Raw genomic sequence first — 19837 nt, forward strand, 5'->3', positions numbered from 1 at the left:
TTACGTAGATTATCTCATGTAATCCTCACAGTAACCCTAAGAGGTAAGTACTATTCCTACTTTCATTTTTCATTTGGGGAAACTGAGGCAAAAAAGCAGTTGAATAAAATTCACCCAAAGTGACATAAGCTAAAAGTCAAAGGATCATAATTCAAACTCAACCAGTCAGACTCTCAACCTCGCATTCTCTTTCTTTATTCTATACCAGCATTGAGGGTGGTGATTCTGACCTACATTTGAGGGACAGATCTGGGCCCAAAGATTGCTTTCTTAATGACTAAGGAATTTGGTGAAGAAATTTCCCTGTCCCAATCTGGGACAGAAGTAAAAGATCAGAATATTTAGTAAAAGGCTGTATTAACTCAAGGACTAGAACAAGAAGATGAGCTAGTACTTTTAAGATGAAAACTCCCCAACTACATTGTAAACCCTTTTGAGGATAGGGACCATATCTCTAACTTCACACATAATGTCCAGCCTGGTCAGAATGCAATATAAATTTGCATTTATTTGTGTGTGACTTTGAGAAAGACCTGTATAATCAAGTGAGGGCTGTGTTGAGTTTTTTTTTTCTTTTTCTTTTTTGTTTTGTTTTGTTTTTTGAGATGGAATCTCATTTTGTCACCCAGACTGGAGTGCTGCAGCATGATCTCGGCTTGCTGCAACCTTCACCTCCTGGGCTCAAGCAGTTGTCCTGCCTCAGCCTCCTGAGTAGCTGGGATTACAGGCATGAGCCACCATACCTGGCTGGCCCTGTTTTTGTTCATAATAATGTCTATCCAGATCTCTTCGGGTGGAATTAATTTTCCCTTGCCTAGGCCATCATAGCATCATTTTAAAGCCTTCACAGGGTATACCTTGAATTGAAAGGGAACTTTGTATCTTTTCCTCTTGTTAGATCTCCTGGAGGGCAAGAGCCATATTTTTTTCACTTTCATAACTTCTAGGATACTTTACAAAGTGTGTTATGCACAGAAGGTACTCAATAAATGATTAATTCAATAAAATCTAATTGGTTATGTGCAGAGGAAGGATTCCATAGAGAAGTGACAGGGCAGGGAGGGCCTAGTCTCATGGGCATGGTTTTGAGCCATATTTCTCTCATCTCCCCATCTCTTTCCTCCAACCCCCAAGCCCTACACACACCTTCCCTTAGCGCAATCCTAGGACCCATTTTTTGGAAGTGAGCCCAAGGACCAGGTAGTCAACACAGCACCTGACTTTAGGAAGCAAACATGAAGCTTTGTTCACCCCATGCCCAATTTTCTGACCATAATACTTTTTTCACATTCTCATTGAAGAAAACTTGGAAAATACAAAGGTGAAAAGATAAAAAAAAACTGTATAACCTCAGTCGCTCCACCTAGAGATAATTATTAGGAACATTTAAATGGATTTGTTTTCCATCTTTAGATGTATGATCTTTCTTTTCTTCCTTCCTCCTTCCTGCCCTCCTTTCCTTCCTTGCTTCTTTCATTTCTTCTCCCTTCCCTCCTCTTCTTTTTGTTTCTCTCTTTCTCTCCTCCTTCTTCACAGTCCCCTCTCTAAGGAGGAACAGATGTACCTAGTAATAATCTTCACATAAAAAGTGGGGGACCTATGTGAAGAAAACTCTAAAACTTCAATGAACAACATCAAAGAACGCCTCAATCAATGGAAAGGTATATCATATTCCTGAGAAGGAAATGTTTTTAAGTATGCCAGTTCTTCCCACATTAATCCTTATGTCCAATGTAATTCCAATCAAAATTCATGTGGGTTTTATTTGGTTTGCATGGAATATTAATTTTTTTCAACTTGATAGTGTTCATCATCTTGAAGAAAAGGCAAAAGGCCTCATTTTTTTTCCCTAAAGAAGATTAAGGAAGGTGAACTTTTCATACCACTTATTAAAACGTATGATAAAATTACGATAATTATTTCTATGGGCAGAAAAATTGATAGATTAATGAAATAAAAAAAGTTAGCATAAATATTGACCTTAGTATAAAGTAAGTTGGAATGTAATAAAGGTGACAGTGTAAGTCAATGGGAAAGGGAGGACTCGTTAGATGAATGGTGCCAAGTCACTTGGCTAATGATTTGGGGGGAAAAATAGATTAAATCCTAACCTTGTATTCTATATAAAGAAAACTTCAGATGGATTAAACTAAAGTAAGGTGTTTAAAAAAGAAGAAATAAAGAAATTAGAAAGCCACTAAAAAGAGAACTATTTTTCAAACTAGTCTAAGGAAGATTTTTTTCAACATCATAACCTCATACAATATTGACAACCCTCATTACAAGAAAAGTCCATGTTTGTATTAGGCTACAATCACATCTGTCACTAGTGATATTCTTGGGGCAGATCACTTATATTTCATGGGCTTTAGTCTGTTTGTCAATTTGAAGTATTGGATCAAATCATCTCCAAGTTCTCTTCTAGTTCTGACCATCCATGATTCTGATCAAAGTCTGTTCTTTGGTTTCCTTCCCCATTCATGACCACCAACATGTGACATGTGAGATGGAAAAGCAGACCAGGTGAAACTGTTTTCTGTACTGATTGTAGAAATAAAATTCACAGAAGGTTTTTTTGGTCAATACATGCATTCAAAAGAGCATTTGTTGAGTGTTTTTTATGTGTGCAACAAAATATGCAGCCTGTCCTCATCACTTTTACTTGTTACCACTTTTTTTTTTTTTTTTTTTTTTTTTTTTTGTTCTCCCCCCGCGCCGGGTTTTTCCTTTTTTTACCCAGGCTGGAGTGCAATGGCGCGATCTCGGCTCACCGCAACCTCCGCCTCCTGGGTTCAGGCAATTCTCCTGCCTCAGCCTCCTGAGTAGCTGGGATTACAGGCGCGCACCACCATGCCCAGCTAATTTTTTTTTGTATTTTTAGTAGAGACGGGGTTTCACCATGTTGACCAGGATGGTCTCGATCTCTTGACCTCGTGATCCACCCGCCTCGGCCTCCCAAAGTGCTGGGATTACAGGCTTGAGCCACGGCGCCCGGCACTTGTTACCACTTTTAATACTTGAAGCATATTAGAAATATTGTCACTCGCAATTTCTGAGTCATATAATTAATAAATGGCTTTTTCAGAATTCGAAGATATATTTTCTTTTGACAATCTGATTCAGAATCTAGAAAAATTATTCAAAGAGAAATTATGAAAAAGGGCAAACTCTTATACACTTATATACTCATATAACATTAAAATGATCGAGTGAATATTCCTTTAAAATTGGCTTCATTACTAAATGAGTTAATATTCTTGATGGACTGTATTTGAGGTTAATCCCTTCATTGATTTCGGCAAAAACACATGAACTGTAAGTGCTTCTAGCCTCCTTTCAGGTTTGCTTAGGTATCTCTTCCACAGACTGTACTGATACAGCATAGGAATTATGGCAAAGCCCAGTGGAGTCATTGAAGTAAGTCTCAGTACTGCTAAGGAAGGGATGCCAAATTAAATAAAAAGAGCCCCAGCAGTTCTGCAGCTGAGTGCCAACCCAACTGCTGGGATGAGGTAAATGAGGACCAAACTTTATTTCACTTATGACCCCAGCCAGTATTTAAACGAAAATGCCTAGAGACTGGCACACTGCTCTGTAATAAGGAATAAAGAACAATTGCAAAAATAATTATAATAGATGATAAACTCATTCACAAAATCTTTCTTAGATCTTAACTGAAAGGACTACGATTTAAACTCATTTCTTCTCATGTGATATCAAGTATACACGTTTTCTTATGAAATATAATAGTCATTTAAGTGAAATCGACAGTACTGTATTCTCTAGTAATTTTCCAGATTAAAATTTCTATTGGAATGCCACAAATAAATGCTATTAAATATAGTGAGAAAAAATAGCAACAAGGAATCATTACATTTTTGTCAACCTGAATTCTTCAGAAAATTCTGGGTCCAGTGTGTCGCAAGCTCCTTCAAAGAAAAGTTTTATGTAAAATCAAGTTATCACTTGTCTTTTATTAATAGCTTTACAGAATGGTCTACTATTAGCAAATTAGAGCAATAGCATGGTTAGCTATGTGTTAATCTTTGGGTCATTTTTTCCCCTGAAATGTATCCCAAAGAATGCTGGTTCTTTGGAATGTTAATAGATATTCCGTGCAAAAAGAATATTGCGGTCCCGTGAACCTGGGAAACAAGAGGTTAAAGAGAGTCAAGACCGATTTTTATACCATTAAGCGACCCAGAGTCACTAACACAGGGATGTGCCTTACGAAACTTTAGGAATGGGGGATGCAGTTAGCAATGTTTCCTGAAATTCCTCAGAGCCCTTTTCTGCAGAATAGCTCACAGAACTATATTCTAAGGAACATACTTTGGGAAAATTGGCTTAAGTGCTGGATTTCATAACAATTTTAATGGAAAAATATTCTAGATTATATTACATATTTTCCTTTGTTAGTCACATTTTACCGTAAGTTACGTTTTTGAGGGAGATTGGGACATCATAATAGCTCTGCTTTACGTGATGTGCTGTACGGGGTCTATGAGGCATGCAGATGCCCACGCTTCAGATAGCTGCTATGTGTTCAAAATAGTATTTCTGCTGCAGTTTCCTCCGTAGTCATTTCTAGTCACCACATTCCTAAAGTCTATGTTCACAATCCCACTTGTCACTTCTGCTGCTAACTACCCTTTTACCATCCTAAAACCTCTTCTAGCTCTGAAAATTATGATTCCATGTATCTTTTCTCTCTTTCTCTCCCTTTCTTCCTCTCTTTTTCCTCTTCCTCCCTTCTTTCTTTCTTTTTTTTTTTTTTTTTTTCTGTTTTCCTTTTTCCCTTCCTGTCCTGAGCTTTGACCGCAGTGTGCCTTGGCTTTTATCAGAGGCCAAATGGCAACACTGTTTTCTCCAGGCTATTGAATCAACCAATCCCAGTTTTGTTTCTGCTCCCACTTGGAAACTTTTCATTTAGTTCCCTTTCCATATTCATATCTCTCCTATACAATATTCTCTGTTCAATTTCAATCTTTTAAAATTGATTGAGACTTATTTTATGGCCTGGGATATCATTTATGTTGGTGAATGTTACATGTGCATTTGAAAAGAATATATATCCTACAGTTGCTAGTTTGTAGTGTTCTATAAATGTTAGGTCCAGGTGGCTGATGATGATTTTCGGCTCATCTATATACTTACTGATTTAAAAAAAAAAAACTAATTGTTCTACCAATTACCGAGAAGAGTCTTTTAAAATAGTTAACTCTAATTGAATATTTGTCTGTTTTTTCATTTAGTTCTGACAGTTTTTGTTTTAACATATTTTGTGTTAATGTTATTAGAGACATTCATATTTATTATTGTTGTGTTTTTTGGTTATAAGAAACTTTCATCTGTTTAAGACTCTTTCATCTGTTTCATCTGTTTAAGAAAAATCTCTTTTCCTCTCTCATAATGCTCCTTGTCCTAAAGTCTACTTTGATACCAATGTAATTGCTTCATCTCTCTTTTGCTTATTGTTTGCATGGTATATCAGTCTTTTTTGTTTTTACTTTCAACCTGTGTCTTTAAAATTAAAATGCATTTCTTAGAGTAGCATTTAGTCATGTCCTGTTTTTTAAGTTCAGTCTGATAATCTCTGCTTTTTGAGTGTTTAGTTTATTTCCATTTGATGAAATTGTAGATATGGTTTGATTTAGAACAACTGACAAAGGATTTTTCTTGGCCACTTTGCCAGCTGGGGACCTCCACAGCTGGTGACCTCCTCCCTGGCCTTTTCTCAGCCCCAGGCCCTAACACTGGAGGTGCCCTGTGCATTTGGCCCACCAAGGTTACATACAGCGTGTACTTGCTTTTGGTGGTTCCCCAGCTCTGTCCTGCATCCAAGAAGGTTATGCTGACAATTTGGAGGGTGAGGAGGGCAGAGAAGAGTTTTATTGAGCAACAGAACAGCTCTCAGTGAACAGGAGATGTGGGGGATGGTCCCCCACCTCCCAAGTTGGATGGTTTCTCCTCCAGCCTGGCTGGGTCTGGGGCTTTTTATGGACTCAGAATGGGGAGTGTGTGCTGACTGGTTTGTGAGTATGCAAAAAAGGGTAAAGGGAAGACACCACTCAAAGGTGGGTATGACAGTTTAAGAAACCAATTAGTAAAGGGTAGGTATATGTAAAATAGGTGAAGGGTGGGGATTAATCAGAGGAAAGCAAATCAGATGGGAAGACAGGTTCTCAATCTGGTCCAAGGCGTTACCTAAGACTTGTAGCTAGGCTTTAATCTGGGCCTGAAGCTCGGGTTTCACTGGGGACCCACTCCTATCTGCCTAAGCATTTGTCTGCCTCCTGCTGCTATCACAGCTGTGTTTCTATTTGTTTTCTATTTATCCCATCTATTTTTTGTTCTGTATTATTTGTTTTCTGACTGACTTAGGGTTACATATTTTATAATAATTTTTAATATTCCATTTTAAATCTTTTATAGCTTTTAAACTATACTGCTTTATGTTAATTTTAGTGGTTGCTCTAGGCATTACAATATTCATCCTTAACTTACTAGAGTTTCTTTGGAGTTAATATTGCACAAGTTCACATAAACTGTAAGGAATTTGCAACTATTGACCTCCCAATTTTTTGTGCTAGCGTTATCTACTTTATATATATTATAAAATGCACATCATATAATAATTTTTTGTTTTAAATAGCCAATTGTCTGAGATAAATTAAGAAGATAGCATCTTTTATATATCTCAGTTGTCATCTGAAGTCATTTTCTGTCAGCTTAAAGAACTTTTTTAAGCATTTTAAAATTTTTATTTAATTTAATTAATTAATTTAGTTTTTGAGATGGAGTCTTGCTCTGTCGCCCTGGAGTGCAATGGTGCGATCTCAGCTCATTGTAACCTCTGCCTCTGGGGTTCAAGCAATTCTCCTGCCTCAGCCTCCCGAGCAGCTGGGATTACAGATGCCTGCCATCACGCCCAGCTAATTTTTGTATTTTTAGTAGAGGTGGGGTTTCACCATATTGGCCAGGCTAGTCTCGAACTCCTGACCTGGTGATCCACCCACCTCAGCCTCCCAAAGTGCTGGGACTACAGGCGTGAGGCACCATGCCCAGCCTTAAGCATTTTCTAAAAGAAAGCTCATGCCTGCTGGTAACACTTGCTTGTCTTCTGTCAAAAAGAAAAAAAGTCTTTAGATGGGCCAAACATGGTGGCTCATGCCTGTAATCTCAACACTTTGGGAGGCCAAGGCAGACAGATCACTTGAGGTCAGGAATTCGAGACCAGCCTGGCCAACATGGCGAAACCCTGCCTCTACTGGAAATATAAAAATTAGCCAGGTATGGTGGTACATGCCTGTAATCTCAGATACTATGGGAGGCCAAGACAAGAGAATCACTTGAACTCCGGGAGGTGGAGGTTGCAGTGAGCAAATATCATGCCATTGCCCTCCAGCCTGGGCAACAAAAGGGAGACTTAGTCTCAAAAAAAAAAAAAAAAAAAAAAAGTCTTTAGATGACCTTTATTTTGAAAGATTTTTCACTGGATATAGAATTTGAGGTAGCCATGTTTTCTTTTTTTTTTTTTTTCTTATTTGGTGCTTTAAAGTTCCATTGTTTCTGATGAGACGTCAACCATTATTCAAATTGTTCCCCTGTGTATATAGTGGATCTTTTTTCCTTTTCTGACTGCTTTCAAGATTATTTTGCCTTTGACTTCCAGGGGTTTGATTATCATGTGCTCGAATGTAGTTTTCTTTGTGTTTATTCTGCTTGGGATTCACTGTATGAGTTTCTAGGATCTGTAAGTTTGTTTTTCAACAAATTGGGGAATATTTTTGCCATTGTTTCTTTAAATATTTTTCTCTATAATTATCTTCCTCTTCTCCTTCTGGGGCTTCAATTACATGCAGATTAAACCACATGATATTGTCCCACAGGTCACTGAAGAACCATGATGTAAAATTCTTTTTCCTGTTATTCAGATTAGGTAGTAGCCATTGATTGCTCTTCAAGTTCCCTACCCTTTCTTCTGCCCACTCTAATTTGCTGTCAAATCTATTTCATTAATTTTTATTTCAAATATTTTACTTTGAGTTTTAGAATATCCATTTAGTCCTCTTTTATATACATTTAATTTCTCTGCCAAGATTTTCCATGTATTCATTTATTATTATATTTTCTTTAAGGTCTTTAAAATATGTATAACAGCAGCTCTAGAGTCCTTATCTGCTCATTCTAATATCAGAGTCACCTTAGGATCTGTTTTTATTGCCTACTTTTTCTCTTGACTATGGGATGCTTCTTCCTGTTTCTTTGTATACGCAGTAACTTTCGTTGTTATGAGCATTATAAATGATACGTTGTAGAGAATTGGAATTGTTATTTTGCTTTCTAAAGTGTCGATTCTTATTCAAGTAGGCAGTTAATTTGGCTAGATTCTAACTCCAGACTCTATCCTTGCTGTGGTTGGTAGCAGCTGAAATCTCTGCTCAGTGCATCTTGGCTGGGCTCCTTAAAAACCACTTTCAAATACATGGAGCTCAGAGGTCAGCCAAGGATTTATATGGCATTTGTTTGCAAATGTTGGAATCTCCTCTCCTTCTTGCCACTTCCTCATTTCTATTATTTCTCCCTATTTTCAGCTTTTATGACAGCACTAAACTGCATCCTCTGGCTTTCAAGCCAGTAAGGCTGTGTTTTTCTTATTGAATTATATCTACTCTACCTCTCATAGTGTGAAAGTACTTCCAGGCCAGTAATCACACACATAAATCTCAGCTGTTGCAGCTCCCTTCTTTCAAGATCAGCTACCCTCTAGTTTCTGCCTGCTTTCATTCTCAGTGCCTTCAAATAGTTGGGTTTTATTTTGTATTTGTTTGGTTTTACATTTTGTCCAGAGTTTGTTATTATTGTCTTCAGGAGAGAGACTCTTTTGTAAACTGCTTCACTATTACCGTAAAGATAATATTTGCTACTGTATTACCTTTAGCAAAATAGAAAATATTTGCTACTAATATGCCCATTTTAATTGTTTCTTCCCAGAAAGTCTCAACTTATTATTATTATTATTATTATTATTATCATTATTGAGACAGAGTCTTGCTCTGTCACCTAGGCTGGAGAACAATGGTGTGATCTCGGCTCACTACAATCTCCATCTCCCTGGTTCAAGTGATTCTCCTACCTCAGCCTCCTGAGTAGCTAGGATTACAGGTGCGTACCACCATGCCTGGCTAATTTTTGTATTTTTAGTAGAGAGAGGATTTCGCCATGTTGGTCAGGCCGCTCTCGAACTCCTGACCTCTTGATCTGCCGATCTCCACCTCCTAAAATGCTGGGATTACAGTTGTGAGCCATTGCACCCCGCCAAGTGATTATTTTTAAAAAACATTCTTTGCTCTTTTACTTCTTCAAGTATGATAATAAGACAGAATTAGATGAGTTCTGAATTGTGCTATGCCTTCAGGATAGTATACAGATAATTACAATATATGTTATAAATGTTACAAGATAAGTAAAAAGAAAAACTATAGAAAATAAGAGGAAGAAGAGTTCAGAAGTGATTTCCTACAGGAGATTACATTTAAGCTAGTTGTTAAAGGGTGACAAGAATTTCATAGCAGAGCAGAGAGGAGGAGAATATTCCAGAAGGAATGTTATAAGAAGTGCAACAGTGCCAGGTGAGGCGCAAGTCTGACTGATTATATGTATAATTTATGACATAAAATCAATACTTAAAAGTTGTTGGCATGAACATACTGCTGTACACAACAACATGGTGAATCTCACAACCACATTTGGAAGAACAAAAGCCAGATACAAAAGAATACATACTGTAATAATCCATTTATATAAAGTTTGAAAACAGAAAAACAATAGGTGGTAATGGAATTCAGAATCCTGGCTGCCTTTGAGCTGTGGTGGTGACTGGGAGGGAGCACATGAAGGGCTTCTGGTGCCTGCAATGCACTACTCCTTGCTGTGAATGCTAGTTACCCACAGTGGTCACTTGATAACAATTCATCACTTACGCCTTTTGAAAAATGAATGTTGTGGCCGGGTATGGTGTCTCACACTTGTAATCCCAGCACTTTGGAAGGCTGAGGTGGGAGGATCATTTGAGCCCAGGAGTTTAAGACCAGCCTGGACACCGTGGGGAAACCTCATCTGTACACAAAATACAAAAGTTACCCAGGCCTGGTGGTAGTTCCAGCTGCTAAAGATACTGAGATAGGAGATTGCATGAGCCTCGGCGGCTGAGGCTGCAGCCAGCTGTGATTGCACCACCACACTCCAGCCTGGGCAGCAGAGAAAGACTTTGTCTCAACAAACAAAAAAATGAAAAAAAAAAGAATGTTGTACTGCAATAAAATGTTTACATGGAAAAAACCCCATTTCTGGTGTGAAAAATAATTTATGGTGTACATCTCCATATATTAATTCATTAATTCTTCACAGTAGCTTTATGGAAGAACAGTGCTGGTGAATTTAATGTAAAATTGAATTCTATAAATTCAAAATATGATACAAAATAAGTTATTGCTTTATTTTTTATTTTTATTTATTTATTTATTTAAAGATCAGGTCTCTGTCACTCAGGCTGGAGTGCAGTAGCATAATCACAGCTCAGTGCAGCCTTGAACTCCTGGGCTCAAGTGATCCTCTCGCCTCACTCAGCCTCCCAAGTAGCTGAGATTACAGGTGCATGCCCAGATAAATTTTGTTATTTTTTGTAGAGACTCAATCTCACTATGTTGCTTAGTCTGGTATTGATCTCCTGGCCTTAAGCAATTCTCCATATCACCCTCCCAAAGCACTGGGATTGCAGGCATTAGCTGCTGCACCCAGCCAAATTCTAGCTTTGTAAATAAAGTTTGAAATAATTCAAATTTGAGTGAGTTTTATATATTTCTATACATACACACACACACACACACACACACAATTCACTATTCAAGTGAATTATAGCTATTACTATATATATATGTATATATAAAATTCAAGAATTATATATAGCCGGGCGCGGTGGCTCAAGCCTGTAATCCCAGCACTTTGGGAGGCCGAGGCGGGTGGATCACGAGGTCAAGAGATCGAGACCATCCTGGTCAACATGGTGAAACCCCGTCTCCACTAAAAATACAAAAAATTAGCTGGGCATGGTGGCGCGTGCCTGTAATCCCAGCTACTCAGGAGGCTGAGGCAGGAGAATTGCCTGAACCCAGGAGGCGGAGGTTGCGGTCAGCCGAAATAAAAAAAATAAAAAGAATTATATATATAATTCACTATATGTTTTGTGTGAGTGTGTGTGTGTGTGTGTGTGTCCTGTATTATTTAGGATGTGAGTTCTGAACATGTAGAAAATAACAATAGATTAAATACAACCATAGTTAACAGTTTGAGCATAGCAGTTTGTGGCTCATTTGGCAGTTCTTCAATGTCAAGTACATACACACTTTCCATCTGACTGCTCTTACCTCCTGGATAGGCATCTTGTGATCTCAGGTGGCTACTCAGCTCCCACCATCCTGTCTTTATTTCAGTCAGTAGAGTCACTAGATTCCTATACCACTGGCCAGAACCTTGTCAGAAAGCCACACAAAGCTGCAAGGGAGTCTGGGAGATGTAATTTCTGGCTGAGGAGTACCTGGATGTTAGTCAGCAGTCTTTGCCATACCTGGCATTCTTTGCCTGTCTTGAATTACGTGAGTTCAGAATTATGAAATGTCTCCAGAAACAGATCCTTTACATAAAAATCACTTGCCCTGTAGATAAGAGGATTCCTATTTTATAGAAGATAAAACTGAAACTCAGAGAAGTTAAATAACATACACTCTGCACATTGCTAATTAAGTGACAGAGCTAGGAATCCAATCCAGTGCTCCAAGCCCAAGACTCTTGCCAAGATGCCTCCCCAGGGAATTTTCTTCTGTCTCCGAGAATGCTGGTAAACCTGACTGAGAGAAAGTGAGACTCTTAATGTATCTAAGTTAAGTGGCACCAAGATAGTCATGAGAAAGTGGGCAGAGTGGTAGGACATACGGCTAGAGTCATTGATCTAAGCTGTGCTTGATGAAAGCATCAGAAACTCAGAAAGCAAGAAAGTACAGTAAAAACAAACCCCACTGGACCATGAAACAGTGACATGCATTTTTCATTTTGCCTCTGAAATTGATAAACTGTATGCTCTGGTTATTTTTCCTTTCTGTTTCTTAGTTGTCCTTTTTCATAATATGCAGAGGGGGTTGGGGCAGGGTTGCCAAATATGATCATCCAGTTCGAGCACAAATTCACGAAGCAGAAGATTCTGGAGCAAAGTAGAGAGGTACAGCATAGCTCCAGTCCTAACCTTTCCCAACCTTCTAAGTACTACCAGTAAATTATAAAAATACTGAGATTCACAAAAGTACTGCAAAATCCGGAAGGAAGACAATCAAGCACACATCCTTATTTTTTTCTGTCTTCTGACTAAGGAGGCTTTTAAGAAATATAAAATTGGAAGGTAAATAATGTGTCTGATATTTTCTAAGAGAAGCAAAGTCTTCAGGACTCTATGAACATATTCCAAAGTGCTTGGGGATTGAAGGTAGGGAGGGATGGCCTTGTCTTCAACTAAGTCAGCAAGTCCTGATAGGGGATGTTTATCAAGATCTCAAGAGAGGCAGGAGAGCCTAAAAACTCTTAACAAGGACTGCATACCTCAACAGAGGCTTCCCCACTCCAAGCCCTCAGGTAACAGAAAGGCAGAAAAACAAGCAGAATGCCCAGTTCTGAAGTGTGGCTGGGAGAGATCACACTGGTACCAGATAATGGGGAGAGGAGATTCTGTATCACAGCAAGTGAAATGTCTGGGTGGAGCTACCCAAGTATGCACAAAGGAAAAACAAATGATATGGTCACAATACAGATTTCCAATGGTCTTTGCATTTTCTCTGTGTCAGTATTTCACCCACAACTAATGAAAGCAAGGGAGGGGAGATGGAGGGAGAATCGTGGGCTGCAAAAGACAAAGTCTAACCTAGAAAAAGCATAAATGAAGGAACAAAAGGAATTTTCTCACAGTTTCTTCACATTATACTACAACTTAATAAGAACATAAATTAAATACAACTAGAGCTCAAACATGAGATGATAAAATAGCAGAATTTAAAAAAGGGTGATTGCAGATATAAGGAAACAAATTGAATACCAGAATACTTTATGGAACTCATAAATAAACTATAAGTACAATGAATATAAAAAACACTGCTGAATATTGAAATACTGGCATAGAGAAAAGACTGTAAGTACAGTACATGCAGAAGAAAAAGACAAAGGAGGTTAATGAGAAGCTAATAGATACTCCTGTTAGATTGGTACAGACTAATAAAGAAATCCAAAAATATGATGACTTAAATAAGTTTATTTCTCACTCTCAAAACAGTCCACAATTGAGAAGTCCAAGGCTGGCAGGACAGCTCTGCTCCACACTGTCATTTAAGATGTGATTTCTTTCATCTTGATCTCCATCAGCTCCTCATTACAGTAGTTACAGGACATTCTTACCCCAATGGTAGAAGCTGGCTCCTTTCCACACCCACTTTTTAGCCCATAGGAAGGATAATGATAGTGCTGGCAAGCACTCTGAGGACATGACCCAGAAGTTACACTGACTTCTGCTTACATCTTATTGGCCGGAATTTGGTCACTGGTCCACATTTAGGCACAGGGGATGCTGGGAAATGTATTCTGTAACTGGACAGCCATGTGTTCAGCTAAAACTCAGGATGTCCTATTCTAAGAGGAACCAAGTAACACAATATGAAAGATAAGGATGAGCCAACATTTAAGGATATTTGGTGTCCCTAAGACAGAGAAGCCAGAAAATGAAAGAGGAAAGGTATTGAATAATGTAATAATATAAGAAAATTTTTCTCAAGGTCAAGAAAGAGCTGAGTCTACAGGTAAAAAGAAAGCATCAAATACCAGGAAAATTTGATTTAGAATATTTAACATAAAAATATTTTTTAGTTAAACATTTGGATTTCAAAGACAAAGAATGCTTCAGATATCCAGATAAAAAGAAAGTAAATCACCTACCGGGGTGGAAAGGCAGATGGCTGTCAGATTTCACAATGATTCTCATTGTGGAAGAAAATGGTGCAATGTCTGCAAAATTTAAAGAAAAGAAAGGGTGACCCCCGATGTAATTCAAACATTACTTGCTTTAATTCTAGTAAAGTACACATGAACACTTGTTGGGAAGAACTGCTTGGTAACGAAAGCCAGCCAATTAAGAGATCAAACAAAATAAAGAGCTCAAGCAGAGAAGCTATGACAGATGAACTGTTTGTAAGCACTGGACCCATTTACATGTAGAACTAACACTAAACAATCATAAAATTATGGTATCAAAACAGAATGTGAACATTATAAATCTGGATTGTGTAAAAATAATGATACAATAAAGATTGGGGAAGTGAGGGAGAGGAGAACAGGGCATCAAGAGAGTGCTAATGTTCTCACCATTTGAAGCTAAGATATCCTATCCAAAATAAAATCATGTGGTAAATAGATCTAAACAATTTTCATAATCAACTTTATTTAACTCTAGAGCAGGGGTACACAAACTACTGCTTGAGGGCTGACCACCTGTTCTTGTAAATAAAATTTTTGTCCATTTGGGCTGCTGTAACGAAATACGATAAACTGGGTGGTTTGTAAACAACAGAAATTTATTTCTCATGGTTTTGGAAGCTGAGAAGTCCAAAATCAAGCTAGTGGCAGATTTGGTGTCTGGTGAGGACCTATTTCCTGGTTCATAGATGGCACCTTCTCTCTGTGTCCTCACATGATGGAGGGGACATGACAGCTCTCTGGGGTCTCTTTTATAAGAGCATTAATTCCATTCATGATGGTTCCATCCTCATGATTTAACCACCCTCCAAAGGCCTCATCTCTTAAAAATATCACATTTGTGATTGTTTCAACATATGAATTTAGGGAGGAGGCTAACATTCAGACCACGGCACACAGCTTCACCCATTTATTTAGACATTGTCTGCATGCTGCTTTCTTACTATCTGAATAACAGATAGTAAGACAACTGATCTGAACAGAGCCCCCATGACTAAAATATTTATTATTTGACCCTTTAAGGAATAATTTGCCAGCCCTTGCAAAGGAATCATTTAATTCAGAGAAATCTTGTGGTAAAGAAATATTATTTGAGGTTTAATAATGTATTAGGTTCCTTTCCACTGTTTTTCCTTCTATTAAATTTATGTAAAATTAATAAGTCCTATTTTTTATACAAGGATGTATCATTCTAAAGAAGTCAGGGATGATGGATCACCTGATGATATTTGGCATGATTTCTTAAGCTTTTGTCTTTTGTATTTCTACACTGCTTGGAATCTTTATAATGGGCATACATGATTTTTACCAGAATAATAAAATAGAATGGTTTTTCTATTTGAAAACACTGGGAGCATATATGCCAGAATATTAACAATGGTTAATTCTGGCTGGTGGGAATATGATAGCTGTTTTCTTATTTACGTTTTTCTATATTTTTTACATTTTCAAAACAATTGTTGGCCGGGTACAGTGGTTCACACCTGTAATCCGAACACTTTGAGAGGCCAAGCAGGAGGATGGCTTGAGCTCAGGATTTCAAGACCAGCCTGGGCAATAGAGCAAAACCCTGTCTTTACAAAAAATTAACCAGGTGTGTTGGTGCACAGCTGTGGTCCCAGCTACCTGGGAGGCTGAGGTGGGAAAATCACCTGAGCTCAGGAGGTCAAGGCTGCAATGAGCTGTGATCATGCCACTGAACTCCAGCCTGGGTGACAGAGTGAGACCCTGTCTTAAAAAAAAATTTAAGCTATTTTAGAAGATTTAGCATCAAGTGATAATGTCCTGAATTCCAGTTTAGGAAATAATAATGAAGAACTAGATAGAAGGGGACATTGTTCTATTTGTAATATGATTTATATACAAACTACAAAGTATGGTTGCAGAATAAAATATAATAAAAAGCACGACAAAAAAAAGAAGCCACAGCAGATGATGTTTGAATTCTTTCAGGCAATCAGCACTTTCATAAAGCTGGTTTCTTTTTTTTTTTGTTTTTTTCCTTTTGAGACGGAGTCTCACTCTGTCACTCAGGCTGGAGTGCTGTGGCACGATCTTGGCTCACTGCAAACTCCACCTCTCAAGTTCAAGCAGTTCTCTGCCTCAGCCTCCTGAGCAGCTGGGATTACAGGTGCCTGCCCCCATACCCAGCTAATTTTTGTATTTTTAGTAGAGATGGGGTTTCACCATGTTGCCCAGGCTGGTCTTGAACTCCTGACCTCATGATCTACCCGCCTCAGCCTCCCAAAGTGCTGGGATTATAGGCATGAGCCACCGCACCTGGCAAAGCTGGTTTCTTTAATTTGCATCAGTCTCAATCTACCTTTCCGGTTTCATTCCCCTGTCCTATGCTCCTTCTCATATCCATGCCCTATGCTCCAGTCACATAGAGCTCCTCCTCATCAGTGAAATCTTCATGTGTAAAATATGCTATTTTGCTCCATTGCTACCACTTTTTCTACCTATAACTGCATCCTCTTCTCCACCTGATATAATTTAGTGCTTTCTTTAAGGTGCAATTTAAATATCACTTATTGCAGTACATCTTAGCTTTGGCTGGGCATCAGAATCACCTTGGGAGCTTTCTAGAAATACCGAGGCCCAGGCCCCAGTCCAGCTATTCTGAGTTAATTGCCCAGGTTGTGGCCCAGGCAGCAGTATTTTTAAAAAGCTCCCTGAGTGATTCTAATATATATCCAGGGCTGAGAGTCACTGCAAAGCCTTCTGCAATACCAGCAGGCAGAGTTAATTACTCCCTCTTCTATACTCCTACAGCCCTTAGCTTTTCCATTGCTCATGAAATGTAATGCTCATTGTGTTAAAGTTAGTGCTGCAGTATATAGTAAGTGCTCAGTAAATGCTGAAGGTTGTTTTCGTTCCTTCACCCACCAACCAAGCATTTGCAGAAGTGGTTATCCTTGCCATGGAATAGGACAGCAGAGTGGGCAGATGTTTCCTATCCAAGATACTATCTGAGGGATTTATTTCTGTAAATGAAAACACTACCTTCCATCCCCCAGCACACACACACACGCACACGCACATGCACGCACACACACGCACACGTCACGTCACTGCCTTTTCAGCATAGTTCTTGGGTCTTGTTTTTGCATTGTTGAGATTGATGTAATTGAAAGAATTAAATGAATGTGCTGATTGCCTGACAGAGTCTGAACATCACCTGCCTACCATCCTCTCCTTTGTGTCATCCTTTATGTTGTGTTTTATATTGGATCCTGCTACTTTAGCTTTCAAGAGCAGTTTGTCAGGTGTTCTTTGTCAAAGGCTTTCAGAAAATCCAGATAAATTATGCTCTGTGTCCTGAAACTGCCAAACCTATATTTTACATAATCACAGTACTTGACAGTTTTATTTAAGTTGAATCTTTCTCTCTTTTTCCAGTTTACCTTTTTCTCACTGACCCGTATATCCTTATATCAATCAGACAAGTGGAGACCCTGCCACTTTTGATATTGAATATCCTCAGCAACATACATACCTTCTAGAGCATAGTGCATTGGATATCTCAGCCTCCCTGATTAGGAGGAGACCCTGGAAGCTGCTTATGTCTGGAGATGAGGTGGGGAGAGGAGAGATGAGGATGAAGGCCAGAAACCAAGGTGGCTCAGCAAGACCAGAGTCTCACAATAAATCTTCTTATGAGTCCCGTACTTATTAAGGCGAGGCTGGTAGCACCTCCCTTTCTCCTTCTGATTCACCTGGGAAGAAACAGATTGCACTAACAGTCTACTCTTTCCTATTCAAAATATTTATTTATTTACTGAACATCATCAAAGTATTTGATCTTCATGGGGTTACCACATCCTGGCAGTGGGGGCCCTAACTCTTTGCCCATACAGACATTTCTCAACTAATAGATACTAATTTTGTAAAGTGATTTCTCCCCCTAGTCTTAATGGAGCTTTCCCTTTCTTTTTCCTTAAAGTCACTATAACCTTGATGGCAATAAGGTATTGTGCAACCAAGTCCAATCCCAAATTTTGCTAATGTAAAATCAGATTAATTTCAGAATTGAATAATCTGTGCATATCTAGTATACTGTATGGCCTGAAACAAATCTAATCTTTGTGTCTTGAGTTCTTTATTAGTTAAATAGCAAACTGTTACCTAGTTCCCTTGGAAGTTATGCAAATTAGTTAATGTTTGGAAAATGACCTGAAAATTCAGTCTACAAATGCCAAACAGTTGCATCTTCCCTGCTGAGAGAGCCCAGGTAATTTATAAACTCGTATAATAAAGGAAAAAATAGTGTACTTGGACTGTACAATCAAATGTGATTTATATGCAATATATGTAATCTTTAAAATCTAGAAACCATTTAATAGAAACAATTCATATTTCATAACTGTAATAAAAGCAGTTTATGACTTTAGGAAAAGTATCTTCTATAACTGATCTAGATATTGTGTCTTTGTAATCATCTCTGAGATCTGCAAAAGAACCTACTCAGAGTTTATCTTTAACCTGTTAATATTGATTGATACGTTATCTTTGAATTCTTCCAGTTTTTTTTTTTTTTTTTTTGGTGGTTTTTTTTTTAGCCTAAACCCTTTAACATTTATTTCCTAGGAAAATTTTTTGGTACAAAACTTTGCTGTATTCAAAACCTCCTCTGTCAAGATTTTGCATTTTTATATTTAGTCATTAAAATTGAACAAAATCTTAACAGTTCTTTTATTAACTACTATACTGACTTTATATAGTGGAAATCACAACATGTTAATTGGATTTAATTAACTATTTTAAATTACACAAACTCCTGACAGTAGTAGACAATACACAGGGTATTCATGAGCAATAAAATTGGAGCTGATATTGCTACTTTATTAAAACTTAAACTATTCATAACTTTATTGTTTACAAGAAGAAAAACCATGTTCACTGTCAAGGCAAAAGTGTTTGCTGAAACAAATTTTTTTTTATCTAGGTAAAGGTTCAGAAGTTAATCAAAGGGTCTACCATATCCAACCTCACGGTTCTGCCATCTTCTCGTCGCACAGATCCCTATTTCACTCCTATACAGGTCTTACAAGCAGATGCCAACAGAGGTTAGTGATTGAATAGCCATGTTATGTGACTATCCTTATAAGGAAATATGAAGCCAGAATTAATATAATTAGTGTTCATACATGTTTTAGTCTAAACTCTAGTCTTGTGAAACCAGTGGATTTTGTTTTTAAGCAAAGGATCTCATCTTTATCTCAGTATATCTAGTACCTAGAACCATATCCAGCAATTTGTAGATACTAAGTGTTGGTTGAGTGAATAAGAAAATAAAAGAATAAGCAAACGAGTGACCAGCTACTGAATGTCCTAAATGTAACCGTCTCTACTTTTCCCTGCTATTTAATTTAATTGACCAAAGTGTTAAAGAATTAGGTGGATCCCCTTTCCTATCTCAAATATAACTTAATGAGATGGTCTTTAATTACCCCTTATCTTACCTTCTGTCTGTTGTCTGGAATATCTAGGACCCAAAGCTGGTTCCCAAAGGTTCTTCTGGCACCTAGAAATTCAAAGTCCTCTAGCTTCTAGCTGCTGCATTCGCTGTCTGGTGGTGGTAGAGAACCTGAGATCATTATAAGTCTCTGGATTTGTTAAGCTTCTCACATCTTTCCTAGTTATATACCATTGTTCAGTGATCTTTTTGTCATATGCTTTCTAGTTAGCTTATGGAATATTTACTTCCTGGGAATACTGAGTAACACCAGCAGAGTGTTCTCATTTCTTGCTTTAATATAATCTTGTA

At 38.0% G+C, this 19837-nt stretch overlaps 1 protein-coding gene across 1 annotated transcript in view; it reads left to right on the forward strand.

Annotated features, from left to right (window-relative positions):
- The window catches only part of IQCH (IQ motif containing H), a 197492-nt gene that overhangs the window by 13029 nt on the left and 164626 nt on the right, over positions 1-19837 (forward strand). The window contains exon 2 of the mRNA XM_032244599.1: positions 19016-19136. Coding sequence (XP_032100490.1) covers positions 19016-19136 — 121 coding nt within the window. The remainder of the gene's footprint in view (positions 1-19015; positions 19137-19837) is intronic.

The sequence above is a fragment of the Sapajus apella genome, unplaced genomic scaffold (assembly GCF_009761245.1).
Source record: "Sapajus apella isolate SASKATOON/1434 unplaced genomic scaffold, GSC_monkey_1.0 scaffold55, whole genome shotgun sequence".
Taxonomy (NCBI): Eukaryota; Metazoa; Chordata; class Mammalia; order Primates; family Cebidae; genus Sapajus; species Sapajus apella.